The 21348-nt window shown below is 45.3% G+C and overlaps 1 protein-coding gene across 3 annotated transcripts in view; it reads right to left on the reverse strand.

The window, feature by feature from the left end:
• LOC144169036 (cytochrome P450 3A24-like) overlaps nucleotides 1-21348 on the reverse strand; it is a 74662-nt gene that overhangs the window by 14387 nt on the left and 38927 nt on the right. For 2 of the 3 annotated variants that reach the window (XM_077698031.1, XM_077698028.1), the window contains 2 exons: nucleotides 20199-20339; nucleotides 17000-17165 (listed from right to left, as the gene is read on the reverse strand). In XM_077698031.1, coding sequence (XP_077554157.1) covers nucleotides 17000-17165; nucleotides 20199-20339 — 307 coding nt within the window. The remainder of the gene's footprint in view (nucleotides 1-16999; nucleotides 17166-20198; nucleotides 20340-21348) is intronic. The other variant, XM_077698029.1, reaches the window with a different exon arrangement.

The following is a 21348-nucleotide window of genomic DNA, read 5'->3' on the forward strand; positions in this document are numbered from 1 at the left end:
GGTCCTAATGTTCACAGCAGCCTTATCACCATCATGCGGTGTCGATGCTTCTTTTGTGGTTTTTTAAAACGTACACTGAAATCTATGCTGTATGCCTGATAAGCCTGGCGCATGCGCTTGGCGACTTGAGGTACATGGTCTATTTGGTGACACTAGTCCTGCCTTCCCTTCAAACATAATAAGGAAACATTCTTCACGCAGAACACGTGGGGGGGGGGGTCGTGATGTTCACAGCAGCCTTATCACCATTATGCGGTTTCGAAGCTTCTTTTGTGGTTTTCTGAAACGTGTGCTGAAACCTATGTTGTATGCCTGATTAGCCTGACGCGTGCGCTCGGCATTTTGGGATACTGGTCTATTTGGTGACTAGACCTGCTTACCTTCAAACATAATAAGGAAACATATTCTTCACCAGAAACACGTGGGGGGTCCTAATGTTCACACCAGACTTATCTACATCATGCGGTTTCGATGCTTTTTTGGTGGTTTTCTAAAACATATGCTGAAATCTATGCTGTATGCTTGATTAGCCTGACGCATACGCTCGGCATCTTGGGCTACTGGTCTTTTTGGTAAAACTAGTCCTGCCTTCCCTTCAAACATAATAAGTAAACATTCTTCACCAGGAAAACTTTGGGGGTCCTAATGTTCAGAGCAGCCTTATCACCATTATCCGGTTTGGATGCTTCTTTTGTGGGTTTCTACGACGTATGCTGAAATCTATGATGTATGCCGGATTAGCCTGACGTATGTGCTTGGCTTGAGCTACTGGTCTATTTGGTGACACTAGTCCTCCCTATCCTTAAAACATATTAAGGAAACATATTCTTCACCAGGAACACATGGGGGGTCCTAATGTTCACAGCAGCCTTATCACCATCATGCGTTTCGATGCTTCTTTTGTGGTTTTGAAGAACATATGCTGAAATCGATGCTGTATGCCAGATTAGCCTGACGCATGCGCTCGACGTCTTGGGCTACTGGTCTATTTGATGACCTAGTCCTGCCTTCCCTTCAACATATAAGGAAATATATTCGTCTCCAGGAAAACGTTGGGGGGTCCTAATGTTCACAGCAGCCTTATCACCGTCATGCAGTGTCAATGTTTCTTTTGTGGTTTTTAAAAACGTATGCTGAAATTTATGCTGTATGCCTGATTAGCCTGACGCATGCACCTGGCAAGTTGAGGTACTGGTCTATTTGGTGACACTTGTCCTCCATATCCTTAAAACATATTAAGGAAACATATTCTACACGAGAAACACTTGGGGGGTCCTAATGTTCACAGCAGCCTTATCACCGTCATGCGGTTTCGATGCTTTTGTGGTTATCTAGAGCGTATGCTGAAATCTGTGCTGTATGCCTGATTAGCCTGACGCATGTGCTCGGCTTCTTGGGCTACTGGTCAATTTGGTGACACAGGACTTGCCTTCCCTTCAAATATAATAAGGCAACATATTCTTCACCAGGAATAATTGGGGGGTCCTAATGTTCAGAGCAGCCTTATCACCATCATACGATTTCGATGCTTATTTTGCGGTTTTCTAAAACATGCTGAAATCTCTGCTGTATGCCCGGTTTCCCTGAGGCATGCGCTCGGCGTCTTGGGCTACTGATCTATTTGGTGACACTAGTCCTGCCTTCCCTTCAAACATAATAAGGAAACGTATTCTTCACCAGGAACACTTTGGGGGTCCTATGTTCACAGCAGCCTTAACACCATCATGCAGTTTCGATGCTTCTTTTTTGTTTTCTAGAACGTATGCTGAAATCTATGCTGTATGCCTATTAGAATGACGCATGCGCTCGGTGTCTTTGGGAGCTAGTCTATTTGGTGACACTTGTCCTCCATACCCTTCAAACTTAATAAGGAAACATATTCATCACCATGAACACGGGGGGGTCCTTATGTTCACAGCAGCCTTATCACCATCATGCGGTGTCGATGCTTCTTTTGTGCTTTTTTAAAACGTATGCTGAAATCTATGCTGTATGCCAGATTAGCCTGACGCATGCGCTTTGCGTCTTGAGCTACTGGTCTATTTGGTGACACTTGTCCTCCCTATCCTTAAAACATATTAAAGGGACACTGAAGGGAATTTGTCAAGCTCCCTTTTTTGCTTGCACTGCGTAGACTGGCTGAAATTAGCACACTTTTCATCGTTTATTCGGTTGATAAATCGGTAATTATTTTACAAAGCACGAAAGAAGAAAAACTACCATGCGCGGTTTGCGGCGGCCGCACCAACTAAAGCTGTGACGTTAGGAGGAGCGGGCACCGTGATTGGACGATGCCCTAGGTGGGCAACCAAACAAGTTTTGGTTTCGGTTTTGGTTCTGTAAAACACAACTGCTGGTGTTGTTGGATGGGCATTCTCAATAACTCAGTAATCATCGTACCGCGCTTCTGCCATGTTTTCAGCTGTAAAAATGCATAAAGATAAGCATCCTAGGACGAATTGGAATCGTAGCATTCACTAGCCGAAACCTACGCAGTGCATGAACGCCCTCCGTGTACCCGCAGACGCCCAAATGTGATGCGCTTTTCCCCCATATTTGGAGCTTGCCTCCCTCATGCCTGTGTCGTAAAAAGCGTGTTCGCACCAGGCCAAGGGTCTGTTCATTCTGGCCTGTGCCCACTGCCTGCAAGCAGTCGGTGCTTATGGCAACAGCACGCCAACGAGAACTCGCTAGCGCGCCAGGGCCAGCCTGCACGCGTTTTGTGAACTAGTTCGTGGAGCCATGAACGTTGCGGGCCAAAAAAAGGTGAACTCTATATAGAAAACATCGGTGGAAAACGAAAAAGTTAACTTATAAAAAAAAGCACGTACCCGCGCGGATTCGAACTCGTGACTCTCAAAACACTTCCGTTTGCGCACCTAGCAACCCAGACCGCTCGGCCACAGAGCGGACTCCACTGGCATTGGTAATATAGGGTATTAATTGTACAATCAGTTTACACTTTTATTTAGTTTTGGCATTTCAAGCAGCTTAGGTGACTATTTGTTGTATTGCGCTCGTGCAGTAAGCGTCGCCCGAGTTTCCACAATAGCTCACGTCTAGAAATTGCATTTCGTAGACGGAAAAGCGTTCGCAGATGCGTAGTCGTGCTGCTGACCGCTGTGCTTGTTCGCCCAGCGCAAAAAAGTGCTTCCCGCACCCTAGTTTTCCGCTCTACGGAAAAATATCAGTTGGTTTTATTTCCTTAGTACCTATATTGACTTCGCTGACTCTTCTCCCGCCTTCAAGATTCCTTATATTTTCCTACTTGCATACCAGTCAGCAAAGCGTCGCATGTGCGCTTGTACAAGCTTGTGTGAAGCGACCTTGACTTGGAGCTAGATACAGTGTACAAACTAACTAAGTAAAGAAAGACAAATTCTACCATCACAAACGTGTCCTGGCTTCGTTTCAACTGAGCGAACGAATTGCGACGACCCGTCGGCGGCCGGCGGACGAAACGCTGGGCCGACTGACTCCGTCTGAAGGCCGGGGAGCCGTGCAGTAGCGCAGCCAATTGCCTGCTTATCCCCTCCTGACGTCACACGAAAACGCCGCAGAAAATGGGCGAGCGTAAAGAGAAGAGGACAGCATTTTCGAATTAATTTTTCTACAAAATAAATTCTCGTAAACGCGCCCAGGGTAGTCGAAACATGGCCTGGGGACTCCGGACTACAATTTGCGCAAGTAATCCCGCAATGTTTACATATCACTTCAGTGTCCCTTTAAGGAAACATTCTTCACCAGGAACACGTGGGAGGTCCTAATGTTCACAGCAGCCTTATCACCGTAATGCGGTTTGGATGCTTTTGTGGTTTTCCAGAACCGTATGCTGAAATCTATGCTGTATGCCTGTTTAGCCTGGCGCATGCGCATGGCGTCTTGGGGGTCTGGTCTATTTGATGACACTAGTCCTGCCTTCCCTTCAAACATATCATAACGAAACATTCTTCACCAGGAACACGTTGGGGTCCTAATGTTCACAGCAGCCTTATCACCATCATGCGGTGTCGATGCTTCTTTTGTGTTTTTTTAAAACGTACGCTGAAATCTAGGCTGTATGCCTGACTAGCCTGACGCATGCGCTCAGCGTTTTGGGCTAGTGTTCTATTTGGTGCCACTAGTCCTGCCTTCCCTTCAAACATAATAAGGAAACATTCTTCACCAGGAACACGTGGGGGGTCCTAATGTTCACAGCAGCCTTATCACCATCATGCGGTAGCGATGTTTCTTTTGTGGTTTTTAAAAACGTATGCTGAAATTTATGCTGTATGCCTGATTAGCCTGACGCATGCACTTGGCAACTTGAGCTACTGGTCTATTTGGTGACATTAGTCCTCCATACCCTTAAAACATATTAGGAAACATATTCTGCACGAGGAACACTTGGGGGGTCCTAATGTTCACAGCAGCCTTATCAACGTCATGCGGTTTCGATGCTTTTGTGGTTATCTAGAACGTATGCTGAAATCTGTGCTGTATGCCTGATGAGCCTGACGCATGTGCTCGGCGTGTTGGGCTACTGGTCAATTTGGTGACACTGGACTTGCCTTCCCTTCAAATATAATAAGGCAACATATTCTTCACCAGGAATAATTGGGGGTCCTAATGTTCAGAGCAGCCTTATCACCATCATGTGATTTCGATGCTTATTTTGCGGTTTTCTAAAACGTATGCTGAAATCTCTGCTGTATGCCTGATTTACCTGACGCATGCGCTCGGTGTATTTGGGAGCTGGTCTATTTGGTGACACTTGTCCTCCCTACCCTTCAAACATATTAAGGAAACATATTCATCACCAAGAACACGTGGGGGAGTCCTTATGTTCACAGCAGCCTTATCACCATGATGCAGTTTCAATGCTTCTTATTGTGGTTTTCTAAAACGTATGCTGAAATCTATGCTGTATGCCTGATTAGCTTGACGCATGCGCTCGGCGTCTTGGGCTACTGGTTTATTTGGTGACACTTATTCTGAGTTCCCTTCAAACATAATAAGGAAACATATTCTTCACCAGGAACACATGGGGGGGTCGTAATGTTCAAAGCAGCCTTATCACCGTCATGCGGTTTTGTTGCTTTTGTGGTTTTTTAGAACGTATGCTGAAAACGATGCCGTATGCCTGATTAGCCTGACGCATGCGCTCTGCATCTTGGGCCACTGGTCTATTTTGTGACACTAGACCTCCGTTCCCTTCAAACATAATAAGGAAACATTCTTCACCAGGAACACGTGGGGGGTCCTAAAGTTCACAGCAGCCTTATCATCATCATGCAATTCTGATGCTTCTTTTGTGGTTTTCTAAAACGTATGCTGAAATTATGTTGTATGCCTCATTTGACTGACGCATGCGCTCGGCATCTTGGGCTACTGGTTTATTTGGGTCAATTACCGCCTTCCCTTCAAACACAATAAGGAAACGTATTCTTCAACAGGAACATGTGAGGGGGTCCTATGTTCACAGCAGACTTATCACCATCATGCGGTTTCTTTGCTTCTTTTTTGGTTTTCTAAAACGTATGTAGAAATCTATGCTGTATGCCTGATTAGCCTGACGCATGCGCTCGGTGTCTTCGGGTGCTGGTCTATTTGGTGACAGTTGTCCTCCCTACCCTTCAAACATAAGGAAACATATTCTTCACTAGGAACACGTGCGGGGGTGCTAATGTTCACAGCAGCCTTATCACCATCATGACGTTTCGATGCTTCTTTTGTGGTTTTCTAAAACGTATGCTGAAATCTAGGCTATATGCCTGATTAGCCTGACGCATGCGCTCGGCGTCTTGGGCTACTGGTCTATTTGGGTACAATAGTCCTGTCTTCCCTGCAAAAATAATAAGGAAATATATTCTTCAGCAGGAACACGAGGGGGTCCTAATGTTCACAGCAGCCTTATCACGTTAATGCGGTTTCGACGCTGATTTTGTGGTTTTCTAAAACGTATGCTGAAATCTATGCTGTATTCCTGATTAGCCTGACGCATGCGCGCGGCATCTTCGGTTACATGTCTATTTTGTGACACTAGTCCTACCTTCCCTTCAAATATAATAAGGAGACATATTCTTCACCGGGAACACGTGGGGGTCTTAACGTTTACAGCAGCCTTATCACCATCATGCGGTGTAGATGCTTCTTTTGTGGTTTTATAAAACGGATGTTGAAATCTATCTGTATGCCTGATTAGCCTTACGCATGCGCTCGGCGTATTTGGCTACTGGTCTATTTGGAGACACTTCTCCCTATTCTTCAAACATAATAAGGAAACATATTCCTCTCCAGGAATAATTGGGGGTCCTAATGTTCAGAGCAGCCTTATCACCATCATGCGATTTCGATGCTTCTTTTGTGGTTTTCTAAAACGTATGCTGAAATCTAGGCTCTATGCCTGATTAGCTTTACGCATGCGCTCGGTGTCTTGGGCTACTGGTTTATTTGGTGACACTTATTCTGAGTTCCCTTCAAACATAATAAGGAAACATATTCTTCACCAGGAACATGTGGTTGGGTCGTAACGTTCAAAGCAGCCTTATCACCGTCATGCGGTTTCGTTGCTTCTTTTGTGGTTTTTTAGAACGTATGCTGAAACCGATGCTGTATGCCTGATTAGCCTGACGCATGCGCTCGGCATCTTGGGCCACTGGTCTCTTTGGTGCCACTAGACCTGCGTTCCCTTCAAACATAATAAGGAAACATTCTTCAGCCGGAACACGGGGGGGGGGGTCCTAAAGTTCACAGCAGCCTTATCATCATCATGCAATTCGGATGCTTCTTTTGTGGTTTTCTAAAACGTATGCTGAAATCTATGTTGTATGCCTGATTAGACTGACGCATGCGCTCGGCATCTTGGGCTACTCGTCTATTTGTCACAATTACCACCTTCCCTTCAAAGATGATAAGGAAACGTATTCTTCACCAGGAACATGTGAGGGGGTCCTATGTTCACAGCAGCCTTATCACCATCATGCGGTTTCTTTGCTTCTTTTTTGGTTTTCTAAAACGTATATAGAAATCTATGCTGTATGCCTGATTAGCCTGACGCATGCGCTCGGTGTCTTTGGGTGCTGGTCTATTTGGTGACAGTTGTCCTCCCTACCCTTCAAACATAAGGAAACATATTTTTCACCAGTAACGCGTGGGGGGTCCTAATGTTCACAGCAGCCTTATCATCATCATGCGATTTCGATGCTTCTTTTGTGGTTTTCTAAAACGTATGCTGAAATCTATGTTGTATGCCTGATTTGACTGACGCATGCGCTTGGTATCTTGGGGTACTGGTCTATTTGTGACAATGTCCCGGACGCCTTCCCTTCAAACAGTCAGGAAGCATATTCTTTACCAGGAATAATTGGGGGGTCCTAATGTTCAGAGCAGCCTTATCACCATCATGCGATTTCGATGCTTCTTTTGTGGTTTTCTAATACGTATGCTGAAATCTAAGCTGTATGCCTGATTAGCCTGATGCCTGCACTCAGTGTCTTACGCTACTGGTCTTTTTGGAGACACTAGTCCTGCCTGCCCTTCAAACATAATAAGGAAACATATTCTTCAACAGGAACACGTGCGGGGGATGCTAATGTTCACAGCAGCCGTATCACCATCATGAGGTTTCGATGCTTTTGTGGTTTTCTAAAACGTATGCTGAAATCTATGTTGTATGCCTGATTAGACTGACGCATGCGCTCGGCATCTTGGGCTACTGGTCTATTTGGGTACAATAGTCCTGTCTTCCCTGCAAAAATAATAAGGAAATATAATCTTCACCAGCAACACGGGGGGGTCCAATTTTTACAGCAGCCTTATCACCATCATGCAGTTTGTTTGCTTCTTTTTTGGTTTCTTAAACGTATGTAGAAATCTATGCTGTATGCCTGATTAGCCTGACGCATGCGCTCAGTGTCTTTGGGTGCTGGTCTATTTGGTGACAGTTGTCCTCCCTACCCTTCAAACATAAGGAAACATATTCTTCACTAGGAACACGTGCGGGGGTGCTAATGTTCACAGCAGCCTTATCACCATCATGACGTTTCGATTGTTCTTTTGTGATTTTCTAAAACGTATGCTAAAATTTAGGCTATATGCCTGATTAGCCTGACGCATGCACTCGGCATCTTGGGCTACTCATCTATTTGGGTACAATAGTCCTGTCTTCCCTGCAAAAATAATAAGGAAATATATTCTTCACCAGGAACACGGGGGGGTCCAATGTTCACAGCAGCCTTATCACCTTAACGCGGTTTCGATGCTTATTTTGTGGTTTTCTAAAACGTATGCTGAAATCTATGCTGTATTCCTGATTAGCCTGACGCATGCGCGCGGCATCTTGGGCTACATGTCTATTTTGTGACACTAGTCCGACCTTCCCTTCAAATATAATAAGGAGACATATTCTTCACCGGGAACACGTGGGGGTCCTAACGTTTACAGCAGTCTTATGACCATCATGCGGTGTCGATGCTTCTTTCGTGGTTTTTTAAAGCGTGTGCTTAAATTTATGCTGTATGCCTTATTAGCCTGACGCATGCACTTGGCGTCGTGAGCTACTGGTCTATTTGGTGACACTTGTCCTCCCTATCCTTAAAACATATTAAGGAAACATATTCTTCACGAGGAACACGTGGGGGTCCTAATGTTCACAGCAGCCTTATAACCGTCATGCGGTTTCGAAGCTTTTGTGGTTTTCTAGAACGAGTGCTGAAATCCAAGCTGTATGCCTGATTAGCCTGACGCATGCGCTCGGCGTCTTTGGCTACTGGTCTATTTGGTGACACTAGTCTTGCATTCCCTTCAAAAATAATAAGGAAACATATTCGTCACTAGGAACATGTGGGAGGTCCTAATGTTCACAGCAGCCTTATCACCATCATGCGGTGTAGATGCTTCTTTTGTGGTTTTCTAAAAGGGATGTTGAAATCTATCTGTATGCCTGATTAGCCTTACACATGCGCTCGGCATATTTGGCTACTGGTCTATTTGGAGACACTTCTCCCTATCCTTCAAACATAATAAGGAAACATATTCCTCTCCAGGAATAATTGGGAGTCCTAATGTTCAGAGCAGCCTTATCACCATCGTGCGATTTCGATGCTTCTTTTGTGGTTTTCTAAAACGTATGCTGAAATCTAGGCTCTATGCCTCATAAGCTTGACGCATGCGCTCGGCGTCTTGGGCTACTGGTTTATTTGGTGACACTTATTCTGAGTTCCCTTCAAACATAAGGACACATATTCTTCACCAGGAACACGTGGTTGGGTCGTAATGTTCAAAGCAGCCTTATCACCGTCATGCGGTTTCGTTGCTTCTTTTGTGGTTTTTTAGAACGTATGCTGAAACCGATGCTGTATGCCTGATTAGCCTGACGCATGCGCTCGGCATCTTGGGCCACTGGTCTACTTGGTGACACTAGACCTGCGTTCCCTTCAAACATAATAAGGAAACAGTCTTCACCCAGAACACGGGGGGGGTCCTAAAGTTCGCAGCAGCCTTATCCTCATCATGCAATTCGGATGCTTCTTTTTTGGTTTTCTAAAACGTATGCTGAAATCTATGTTGTATGCCTGATTAGACTGACGCATGCGCTCGGCATCTTGGGCTACTCGTCTATTTGTGACAATTACCGCCTTCCCTTCAAACATGATGAGGAAACGTATTCTTCACCAGGAACATGTGAGGGGGTCCTATGTTCACAGCAGCCTTATCACCATCATGCGGTTTGTTTGCTTCTTTTTTGGTTTTCTAAAACGTATGTAGAAATGTATGCTGTATGCCTGATTTGCCTGACGCATGCGCTCGGTGTCTTTGGGTGCTGGTCTATTTGGTGACAGTTGTCCTCCCTACCCTTCAAACATAAGGAAACATATTCTTCACTAGGAACACGTGCGGGGGTGCTAATGTTCACAGCAGCCTTATCACCATCATGACGTTTTGATGCTTCTTTTGTGGTTTTCTAAAACGTATGCTGAAATCTAGGCTATATGCCTGATTAGTCTGACGCATGCGCTCGGCGTCTTGGGCTACTGGTCTATTTGGTTACAATAGTCCTGTCTTCCCTTCAAAAATCATAATGAAACATATTCTTCACCAGGACCACAGGGGGGTCTTAATGTTCACAGCAGCCTTATCACCTTAATGCGGTTTCGATGCTTCTTTTGTGGTTTTTTAAAGCGTATGCGTAAATTTATGCTGTATGCCTTATCAGCCTGACGCATGCACTTGGCGTCTTGAGCTACTGGTCTATTTGGTGACACTTGTCCTCTCTATCCTTAAAACATATTAAGGAAACATTCTTCACGAGGAACACGTGGGGGGTCCTAATGTTCACATCAGCCTTATAACCGTCATGCGGTTTCGAAGCTTTTGTGGTTTTCTAGAACGAATGCTGAAATCTAAGCTGTATGCCTGATTAGCCTGACGCATGCGCTCGGCGTCTTTGGCTACTGGTCTATTTGGTGACACTAATCCTGCATTCCCTTCAAAAATAATAAGGAAACATATTCGTCACCAGGAACATGTGGGAGGTTCTAATGTTCACAGCAGCCTTATCACCATCATGCGGTGTAGATGCTTCTTTTGTGGTCTTCTAAAACGTATGTTGAAATCTATCTGTATGCCTGATTAGCCTTACGCATGCGCTCAGCGTATTTGGCTGCTGGTCTATTTGGTGACACTTGTCCTCCCTATCCTTCAAACATAAGGAAACATATTCCTCTCCAGGAATAATTGGGGGTCCTAATGTTCAGAGCAGCCTTATCACCATCATGCGATTTCGATGCTTCTTTTGTGGTTTTCTAAAACATATGCTGAAATCTAGGCTGTATGCCTGATTAGCCTTACGCATGCGCTAGGCGTTTTGGGCTACTCCCGTTTTTGGCGACACCAGACCTGCCTTCCCTTCAAACATAATAGGGAAACACATTCTTCACCAGGAACACGTGGGGGTCCTAATGTTTGCAGCAGCCTTATCACCTTAATGCGGTTTCGATGCTTATTTTGCGGTTTTCTAAAACGTATGCTGAAATATATGCTGCATGCCTGATTTCCCTGACGCATGCGCTCGGTGTCTTGGGATACTGGTCTTTTTGGTGACAGTAGGTGTGCCTTCTCTTCAAACATAATAGGGAAACGTATTCGTCACCAGGACCCCGTGGGGGGGTCCTATGTTCACAGCAGCCTTATCACCATCATGCGGTTTCTTTGCTTCTTTTTTGGTTTTCTAAAACGTATGCTGTAATCTATGCTGTATTCCTGATTAGCCTGACGCATGCGCTCGGTGTCTTGGGTGCTTGTCTATTTGGTGACCCTTGTCCTCCCTACCCTTCAAACATAATAAGGAAACATATTCTTCACCAGGAACACGTGGGGGCTCCTAATGTTCATAGCAGCCTTATCATCATTATGCGATTTCGATGCTTCTTTTGTGGTTTCCTAAAACGTATGCTGAAATCTATGTTGTATGCCTGATTAGACTGACGCATGCGCTCAGCTTCTTGGGGTCTAGTCTTTTTGTGACAATGTCCGCCTTCCCTTCAAACATAATAAGGAAACATATTCTTTACCAGGAATGATTGGGGGTCCTAATGTTAGGAGCAGCCTTATCACCATCATGCGATTTCGTTGCTTCTTTTGTGGTTTTCTAAAACGTATGCTGAAATCTAAGCTGTATGCCTGATTAGCCTGAAGCCTGCACTTGGTGTCTTACGCTACTGGTCTATTTGGTGACACTAGTCCTGCCTTCCCTTCAAACATAATAAGGAAAGATATTCTTCAACAGGAACACGTGCGGGGGTGCTAATGTTCACAGCAGCCTTATCACCATCATGAGGTTTCGATGCTTCTTTTGTGGTTTTCTAAAACGTATGCTGAAATCTAGGCTATATGCCTGATTAGCCTGACGCATGCGCTCGGCGTCGTGTGTTACTGGTCTTTTTGCGTACAATAGTCCTGTCTTCGCTGCAAAAATAATAAGGAAATATATTCTTCACCAGGAACACGGGGGGGGGGGGGTCCTAATGTTCACAGCAGCCTTATCACCTTAATGCGGTTTCGATGCTTATTTTGTGGTTTTCTAAAACGTATGCTTAAGTCTATGCTGTATTCCTGATTAGCCTGACGCATGCGTGCGGCATCTTGGGCTACTGGTCTATTTTGTGACACTAGTCCTACCTTCCCTTCAAATAAAATAAGGAGACATATTCTCCACCGGGAACACATGGGAGTCCTAACGTTTACAGCAGTCTTATCACCATCATGCGGTGTCGATGCTTCTTTCGTGGTTTTTTAAAGCGTATGCTTAAATTTATGCTGTATGCCTGATTAGCTTGACGCATGCACTTGGCGTCCTAGCTACTGGTCTATTTGGTGACACTTGTCCTCCCTATCCTTAAAACATATTAAGGAAACATATTCTTTACGAGGTACACGTGGGGGGTCCTGATGTTCACAGCAGCCTTATCACCGTCATGCGGTTTCGATGCTTTTGTGGTTTTCTAGAACGTATGCTGAAATCTAAGCTGTATGCCTGATTAGCCTGACGCATGCGCTCGGTGTCTTGGGCTACTGATCTACTTGGTGACACTAGTCCTGCATTTCCTTCAAACATAATAAGGAAACATATTCTTCAACAGGAACACGTGCGGGGGGTCCTAATGTTCACAGCAGCCTTATCACCACAATAAGGTTTTGATGCTTCTTTTGTGGTTTTATAAAACGTATGCTGAAATCTAGGCTGTATGCCTGATGAGCCTGACGCATGCGCTTGGCGTTTTGGGCTACTGGTCTATTTGGCGACACCAGACCTGCCTTCCCTTCAAACAAAATAGGGAAACATATTCTTCACCAGGAACACGTGGGGGGTCCTAATGTTCGCAGCAGCCTTATCACCTTAATGCGGTTTCGATGCTTATTTTGCGGTTTTCTAAAACGTATGCTGAAATCATGCTGTATGCCTGATTTCCTTGACGCATGCGCTCGGCGTCTTGGGCTACTGGTCTTTTTGTTGACACTAGGCCGGCCTTCTTTTTAAACATAATAGGAAAACATATTCTTCACCAGGAACACGTGGGCGGTCTTAATGTTCGCAGCAGCCTTATCACCTTATTGCGGTTTCGATGCTTATTTTGCTGTTTTTTAAAACGTATGCTGAAATCTATGCTGTATGCCTGATTTCCCTGACGCATCCGCTCGGTGTCTTGGGCTACTGGTCTTTTTGGTGACACTAGGCCTGGCTTCCCTTCAAACAGAATAGAAATGTATTCTTCACCAGGAACATGTGGGGGGGTCCTATGTTCACAGCAGCCTTATCACCATCATACGGTTTCGATGCTTCTTTTGTGGTTTTCTAAGACGTATGCTGAAATCTATGCTGTATGCCTGATTAGCCTGACGCCTGAGCTCGGTGTCTTTGGTGAGAACTGCTGTGACCTGCCTGCAGGTTTGGTGCTTACGACAGGAAATTTTCTGACCAACTAGACGCTAACACCTTCGCTATAAAAGACGAAATAAAAAGCCATCGGTGGGAAATCGACATTTCGAATATGAGAGACACGACAGAGCTTGCTGTCAACATGCATAACAAAACATACTGGTAGTCCACAGCTTTAGCTTATCAAAGAAAGGCGTAGAACAGTGTTCTGGTTGAAAACTCTTCTACCAACAATGTCATGTAATGCCCAAAGGGTAGTTGTTCTTGCTACCTATTTCAACACACACCGAGAGCCTATGCCAGACGGATAATAAATAATGCAAAATATCTTGGCTTAGTTTTAAATTCTAGGTAACATTGACCGTGGTTTTAGCCAACATGAACTAAACTTAGGCAATATGCGCTGTAGCAGAGACCTACGGACCACAATAGATCCCTCAAGAAACTGTGGAAGAGGGGAAACTATATTTGGCTTCCGCTCCACTAATTCCATTGAGAAAAGGAAGGGTTGGTTTGCTAGACGCCAGCGATATATGGATTCAATACAATTGCAATAAAATATACGCAGTTTTCTATTAGCCTGGACAAGCCATAACAATATCCCGACAAAAAAATGCGAAAAAATACATCTTTTAACGTATATGCTGCTCTATTACGTCAAACGAAATAAACAACAAATACCGTCTGTTTTAACCAACACCTCTTTGGCGCAAGTGTGTTTCATTTTACAGACAGTCTACGGCGCGCATTTTAACTGTTGGCGGTAGCGGCCGCACTCGCAATGGCAGTCTTTTACCACTGGGCGGTTTCAGTTTCCGCCGTAGGTTGCGATGGTGGAAGAAAATGTGGATGTTACGGGGGAAACTTGCGCCGTAGTCCAATGTACCAGGTGCGATAGGCACCCCAATGTGTTGGACGAATAACCATGTGAGTCTCACTGGCCGCAACTTCACGAAGACTGACCTTTCACAATACACCGTTTTCCACACAGTGAGCGCGATACGAACAGCGGGCGTGGCTGGATCGCCATTCTCGAATAGAAGAATTTTTCTCCAAGATGATCGCCTAGGGCGACTTTTTCAGACCGGAACAAAGGCTGCCGGCAAGCGTAGTGTTGTGCACAACAATCTGCATCGGTAAGCTTATTCTGAAGCATGCCTCCTGATGTGTTTACAAAACAAATAGGCCTGGCTGTTTAAAGGGGCCATGCCTACAAAACACAAGTTGGTTAATTCGAAAGATTGCCTCGCCAGAATCATGCTGACACCGCTTTTAACGCACACCTCACTAAAATAAGCTATACATTAGGAAAAAAGAAAATGGCCATGCTACCGGCTAGCTCATTTCTCGCAAAAGAACCTAAATCATATGCATAGCTGTGCGATTGGCTGAGGCCGGCAAAAGCAAACTCAAATGCGACAGATGTTATGAGCTTGCCGAATGAGCGTTTGAGCTTAAATGTAATGCACATTCATTTAACAGCAGTACAAATGGGGGGAACAATAAACGTTATAAAAATCCGCTTAAAAATAGAAATACCGATGCGTAGTGCGGTTGGTACTGAGCGCACTATGCTTGTTTTAGGTGCACAGCAGTTTGCCGCTTTTGAGTTGTTTTACATGACACTGGCCGATTGGCGTAACCGACGTTTTATTACGTGACTCAGCAAAGTATGTCGCTGGGCTAGTTGGTTCATATTCATGCTTAAAACTGCGCTTTCAGACAGGACAAGGAAAAGAAGACACGGGACGGGCGCAGACGGACACAGGTCGGCGTCCGTCCTGTGTCTTCTTTTCCTTGTCCCGCCCAAATGCGGAGTTTTAAGTATACTATCACGTGACCCTTTTTGTCGAGAATGCCCCATGTGTCACAAAACGATTACTTTCTGTCGTAACAAAAACCAGGTGGGTGCAAATACGGTCAAAAACGAAGTAACGGTGAAGAACGGTCCGCAACTCAGTCACTCAGCATGGCAGTGCCATCTGGAAGGACTGACGGTAAGCAAGGCTACAGAGCCTATAGACGCTCTGAAAGATCGTTTGAATACCCACCCTTGTGAGTTCATGGGAGACGTCCGGAGAGAACACGATTTGGCGGAAGAGACAAAATTCTATCCTAAATTAATACATTTCTCGGTGAAGACGTCGTTTGCTGCCGCACGAGCGCAGGATGCACTATAAAACACGAAATGCATGAATAAAACCAACTTGTGTTTTGTCTGCATGGCCCCTTTAAGCTAGCCGATCAGAGCGGTGACTGCAAGATTTTTTTCTAGGTTTGGCTAGCGCATATCAGCTTTGCCAACGCTTAGAATATCTGGTCTCGGGTTACTTAGAGTGCACCGAACACCTTTCATCGCATTGCCGGCGTCCCCGAAGCCCCGCCGTTCCGCGCTGCCGATAGCCCATCTTATCTACTCGTGACGAGCGCAGAAACCTGTTACCTCGCTTCAGTAGGCATCTCATTCCCTTCGTTGCACTGCAGGGCGGTATCATGCAGGTTGGCGCAACCAGGCTTAGCCGTAGTAGCCGTAGCGGTACCTGCCTTGTTCGAGAAGCTGCAGCTTCGACGTTACTTTTAACTCTGTTAATAATCCGTATGCGAACGAATCCGTACATGCTCATCAGATAAACGTGGCAACCAGCGGCTAAAACCCGTTTCATTTATATCAGGGGTCGGCGAAGTTTTGATGCGGAGAACTGAGCTGCTTAAAACTGGCACGGCAAGGGCCGGAAGGAAGATAGGGACCGGGGAAGAGCGACAAAAGCGACACACGGGCGGGGTGCTTTTTGAACCGGGGCAAAGTAAAGAAGTGAAGATGTTATCTGGCTAATGGTTAAGATGGGGGCAATGCCAACTGGCAGTGATCTCGCTTTGTTCCTGTGTAAGCCCATTGGAGGTTAGGACTGCCATGTAAGCCTTTAAAGTGGCAAGGGGAGCGTGACTCTGACGTCGTGCGGGGGGCCGTATAATACATCCCCGGGTTCGGGCCACGGGCCGCAGGTTGCAACCCTTGATATACGTGGTTGTTGTGTACGTATAAATAGACCAATGTCGTGAAACAGCTATTAATCGCGTGAGCAGGAGCTTTGCAATGGGCGCCAGTTACAACAGCGCTTTCAGAAGCTTTATGAATCATTTTTCGGGCCTAAGTGGCCTGTCGAGGTTGGCACACAATGTCTACGCGTCCGATAAGTCCCAATTAAATGCGAGAATACCCAATACTTGCCCAATTCGTCCATCAGGCCGTTCCGGCGCTCGCTGATGCGCCCCGGCCGATTGAACGCCGCGGCGAGAAGCGCGTCTGAAGAGGGCAGCGATGCCGAGTAACGGCACGTCTTATACCATCGTTACGCCCAGATCACCTTTCCGCAAACCGTGTATAGCCCATATTCTACGATCATTTTCCGTTTGCCACCAGGATGCTCGTTGGCATTGTATTTTAGAGTATATTTTGAGAATTGCTACTGTCTAGACTGCGTCTTTCTTTCAGTTTGTTAACCTTAACGCTCCACTTTTTACGGGTTCATTTTTAAAACAAATTGTGAGTTGTTTGGAAATTAGGGAAATAAACGAGCGTACCTTGTGTCGCTCTTCGTCGACATGTATGGTGAACTTCGACACGAGCGTGGCTAGGGCAACCTTCACTTTGAGGAAAGCAAACGGGCGGCCTACGCAGGCGCGCGGCCCATTTCCAAATGGCAGGAAACAGGCGGGATGGATGTTGTTTTTGTTGTCTTCATTGAACCTGGTGGAGGGTACAGTGAACACGCTTTTAAAGTACCCACGGGTTTTGATGGTTTATTTCAATAATAAAAAAAGCTGGGGGTGAGTTGATAACGCGTCACGGCACCCTTTTTTTAATGCAGAGAGAATATGTGGCTTAGGGAAAGTATGGGATATATAGCAGCAAAATCGTGGTCCCTCCTTCTCTATGACGGAGAGTGAACGGCGGAGCGTTTTAGAACACGATATACAGGTAAGACGAAGTGCAGGAAGTGGTATAAGCAACCTTGAACATTGACGTAAGTCATTTCTAAGGCGCACACATTCACGCAAAAATTGTTTTTGTACTCTACAGGTCTGAAAAGAGGTGCCTCTTGATAACTAATGTACTCAGAATGCATATCCAAGTGATGAGACGTGCAAGCGTGAGGTCCAAGTCGTGTTTAGATCTGGAAATCATGCATCTTTCTAAACAGAATAAAAATGCTTATCAAAGTTTTGAGACATAGTCTTGAGTTCCAAATCACCTTCTAACAGCGCGCTAGATTGCACACGCTGACATTTGTTTCCCAACACGTCGCGTTTCAAAGACACTTTAGCCTGGTCGGTTTTTTATCGGAAGTCAAAAATACCTGGTAACCTAGGCACAGAAGGTTAGCTGTGCGGAGATATAGGCTGTAGGAGAACGCCCAGATTGCTTTTGGTAATGTGTCGGGTGGAGCAGAAGAAGGAGCTAATTCAAAATATTTTGTGGAATGGTATCGGGGAGGGTCTCAAGGGGACGATCTTTTCTAGATCGAGTGCACGACCAAGGATTGCTTTTAGTTGTGTTTAGGAGACTTTTTCTTGAACAGTTACCATGAAAAAGACCAAATCTCAATGCGGAACTGATAAGAATCATAAAAAAATTTCGATCGTTTGTGGTTTGGGTCACTTCTGGCGCTGAAAAGGCTTTTTACAGATGGGCAGCCAGAGACAGGACCACTCGTTTACCGTGCATGGAAGTGTGTGAATGACTCCTCGTGTTTCCATAGGGAGCATGACTAGCAGGTTTACGCGGTCGGCAACGTTGCAAACGCACGTCAGGAACACTGGTAGCATTTACCAAGAAACAGCAGCAAGGCAACAGACAAGCCTTGCTGCTTCTCTCCTGTTTTTCTCTTCTCTGTGTGAATTTGGTTTTCGTAGCGGCCAACTTAAACAATTTCAGGCACAAATAATGCCCAAAATACTGCCCCTGGTTCGCCTGAAGATACAAAATAGACAATGAGCAGCGGCTTGCTTCGAGAAAAGTTTGGACACAACGACAGAACCGCTGTCGTGGCAAGAAGTTTCGCAACACAACTCTTATACTAAGTGAAACGTATATTGGAACACGATTGACTATACATCTGAAACCCGTTAAGGAAGTACTTAACAGCGGGGCAAAGTCAAAGCCATGCGTGCTTCAAATTACACCCCGCGTTTTTCTTCTTAGGAATTGTTAACACCATTGACCTGTTGAGCAAAGATTTCGTTCAAGAAGACATAGATAATATCTGTAGAACGCAAGGAGACTAAGCTAAGTAGGATCTTGGATGATTGAAAAAGGTGTGTGAAGCTACGAGACATATAAGCATATTGTCTTACGCGTCAGCAGCTTGACGACATCAGACTCCATAACTGTTTATTCCTTCACATTTCCTCCTACGAAAGTCCGTGTGCTCGACAGAAGCGGCATATTTGAGAGTGAAAACAGCACCGGAAAACGTTCATGTTCAGTGCCTTGTGCTAAAGTTCGCGTTGCTCAAAATATGCGCGCCAGTTACCATCATGACATCCTAGCTACGGTCCTCGGAGCTTGGCTTACAAGACTCCAGTTGCATTCGTCCTTTATTGACGTTTTCGAAGACTTCGTGAAATCTGTAGCCACGGGTGGGACATTTTTTAGGTCGACTTCGGTGTATTTCCAGCGACGGCGGCATTCGTGTGGGTCTTTGTGGCCACCTGGGCTGGTGGGGCTGAGCATCGCGGCCTCCCACTGTGCCTCGTTCGTAGTTCCGAATAATATTGGGTGCTTCTTGAGAGTTTGTAGGTGTTTTTCTTCGCAACACGAAATATGTGGGAGACGAGGCTAGACACGTGAGTTGCAACATGTGGTGAGTGTCTAGGTGCTCTCTGATGGTGTTGTGGACACCTAGGGCTAGACGGCTGTCATCGGGGGTGTAGGGAAGAAGTAGGTTTTCCGCAAAAGGACATCAAGTGTGCTAAGTTGGGTGGGTGTTAGACGAAGGTAGGGTAGGTGATACGTAAGACGGGTAATGAGAAAGCTGTGCACGAGCCGTAGACGATCCTGTGCATTGAGGCCGTTCTGTTTGTTGGCGATACGCCGGATGAGGTGTGTAGTCTGAGTGGTGTAGCGTTTAATGTATTGGATGTGGGGCGCTGGGGAGTGGTTGCGGGTAAGAGTAAGCCCCAGGAGGCGAAGTTGCGAGACTTGGGGGGCTGGGGTGGAGCGGATGTAAGCTGTATAAGTGGGCTCGGTAGTGGTTTGGAGTGGGGCGGGGTGAATATGAGAAGCGAGATTTTTTGGGGACTAACCCTGGCTAACCCTGAGTATTTCTTTCCAGCTGCCTGTTTATAGTAATTTCTTCCAGCTAACGGTGCATATCTAATCAAGATGATTACACCGAATTTACTGTATTGCATGCATATTATGCATTTCTGGTTTAAAAGGCTCACATCCGCTATTGTAAGCATACTTGTTTGCAATCAAACTGGTGAAATGCAGGGCTGCCTGAAATTGAGAAGGTGCTTTAGTGTGCTTTGTTATGTGTTTAGTCAAAAGTACTTCATAAAATATTTTGCCACGTGCGTACAGTTACCGAAGATAATATGGCAAGAAGAGGCATTTACAGCTACGTTAAAACTGGCGGAACGCCGGTGACGGTACGGAAAACCGTCCCAAGGCCTTGCAACGCAAAGCTGCGAAATATACAATAAAACAATGTTTTGGAGACGTTTCTGTTTTTTCAGCCTCATATTCATTGTGGTATTGTGATTCAAGTGCTCTCACCTTTCAGGATCAAAAAGAGAGGGATTACTCCAAATTTCAGGATCATGGTTCATGCAGCTTGTAGCAGCCAAAATGCTTAGGCCCTTAGGAATTCGAATGCCGTTATACTCGTAGTCCTCTACGGCACGCCTTGTTATAAAGCTGGAATAACGTCAAAAGAGACGTTTGCGTGAGCAAAGACTTGGCGAAGTTTAGCAGTCTCCCTGTGCATCCATGCACCCAGTTTGGTCGAAATGACTTTTTTTTCTATTTACAACATTTCTAGACTATGAAAATAATGTAGGCAATGGCGATTGTGAGTTTCTTGTGTTCCAAATAAGAAGCCTTGTACAACTATATCTTCAGTGGCAGAATGTGGAGACCTTTGCATGGTTAATGTCTTTTACGATCTAAGCCAACCTTTTCCTAAAAAGCAGGTAAAATAAAATTATTTCCCCACAGAGTTGCGAACCTATTATTAGTTTAAAGGGCCAATATGAGATTTTTATTAAATAATGTTCCCTGATGTGTTCAGAAAAACATTCATAGAAAAGGTGGGCAAAATATGTTTTGGATGTTGTTGTAATTGCTCGGCCTACGAGTTTTATTTTACACTCATAGGATAGCAATTAGAATACTAGACAAGACTGTTTAGTTTCTATGCAAGAATGGACGCGCAACGTTTAAACTAGGCCTATCATCGCAAACGTTCCAAACGAAACAGGCTCACACTGTTCCTTTCATCTTTCCACTCTTCCAGTTTACCACGTGATTCCTAATTACCCATGGGTAGGGGTACTAGTGACGGGCGCTACGGTGCCAGAAGATTCGCAATCCAGCTCGGGTATTCCGCAAGGGAGCTGGGTCATGCACTGGCAGCTGAAGACGATGAGGGTAATTGCTAACATGTGCGGAGATTTAAAATCGGACATATGCTCAGAAACTGTACCATGACTCTGAGCTTTTGGATTGCACTGCTAAGGTAATTTCTGTGAGTACACCAGTATTCAGCGCGGTTTCTCGTAGCAATATTTATACGATGGCAGCAAGTGCGTTATTTTGTCCAGGAATAATAGCACGTAAACGTTAATTATGTCTACCATGATCGGGAGCGATACAACTTAAGAGCTTTGCTCTGAGCTCTTTAAATTTCTTTTTTTAATAAACCACA

This window comes from Haemaphysalis longicornis, unplaced genomic scaffold (genome assembly GCF_048455015.1).
Source record: "Haemaphysalis longicornis isolate Haplotype H1 unplaced genomic scaffold, Haemaphysalis longicornis Haplotype H1 scaffold_2, whole genome shotgun sequence".
In the NCBI taxonomy this organism is placed as follows: Eukaryota; Metazoa; Arthropoda; class Arachnida; order Ixodida; family Ixodidae; genus Haemaphysalis; species Haemaphysalis longicornis.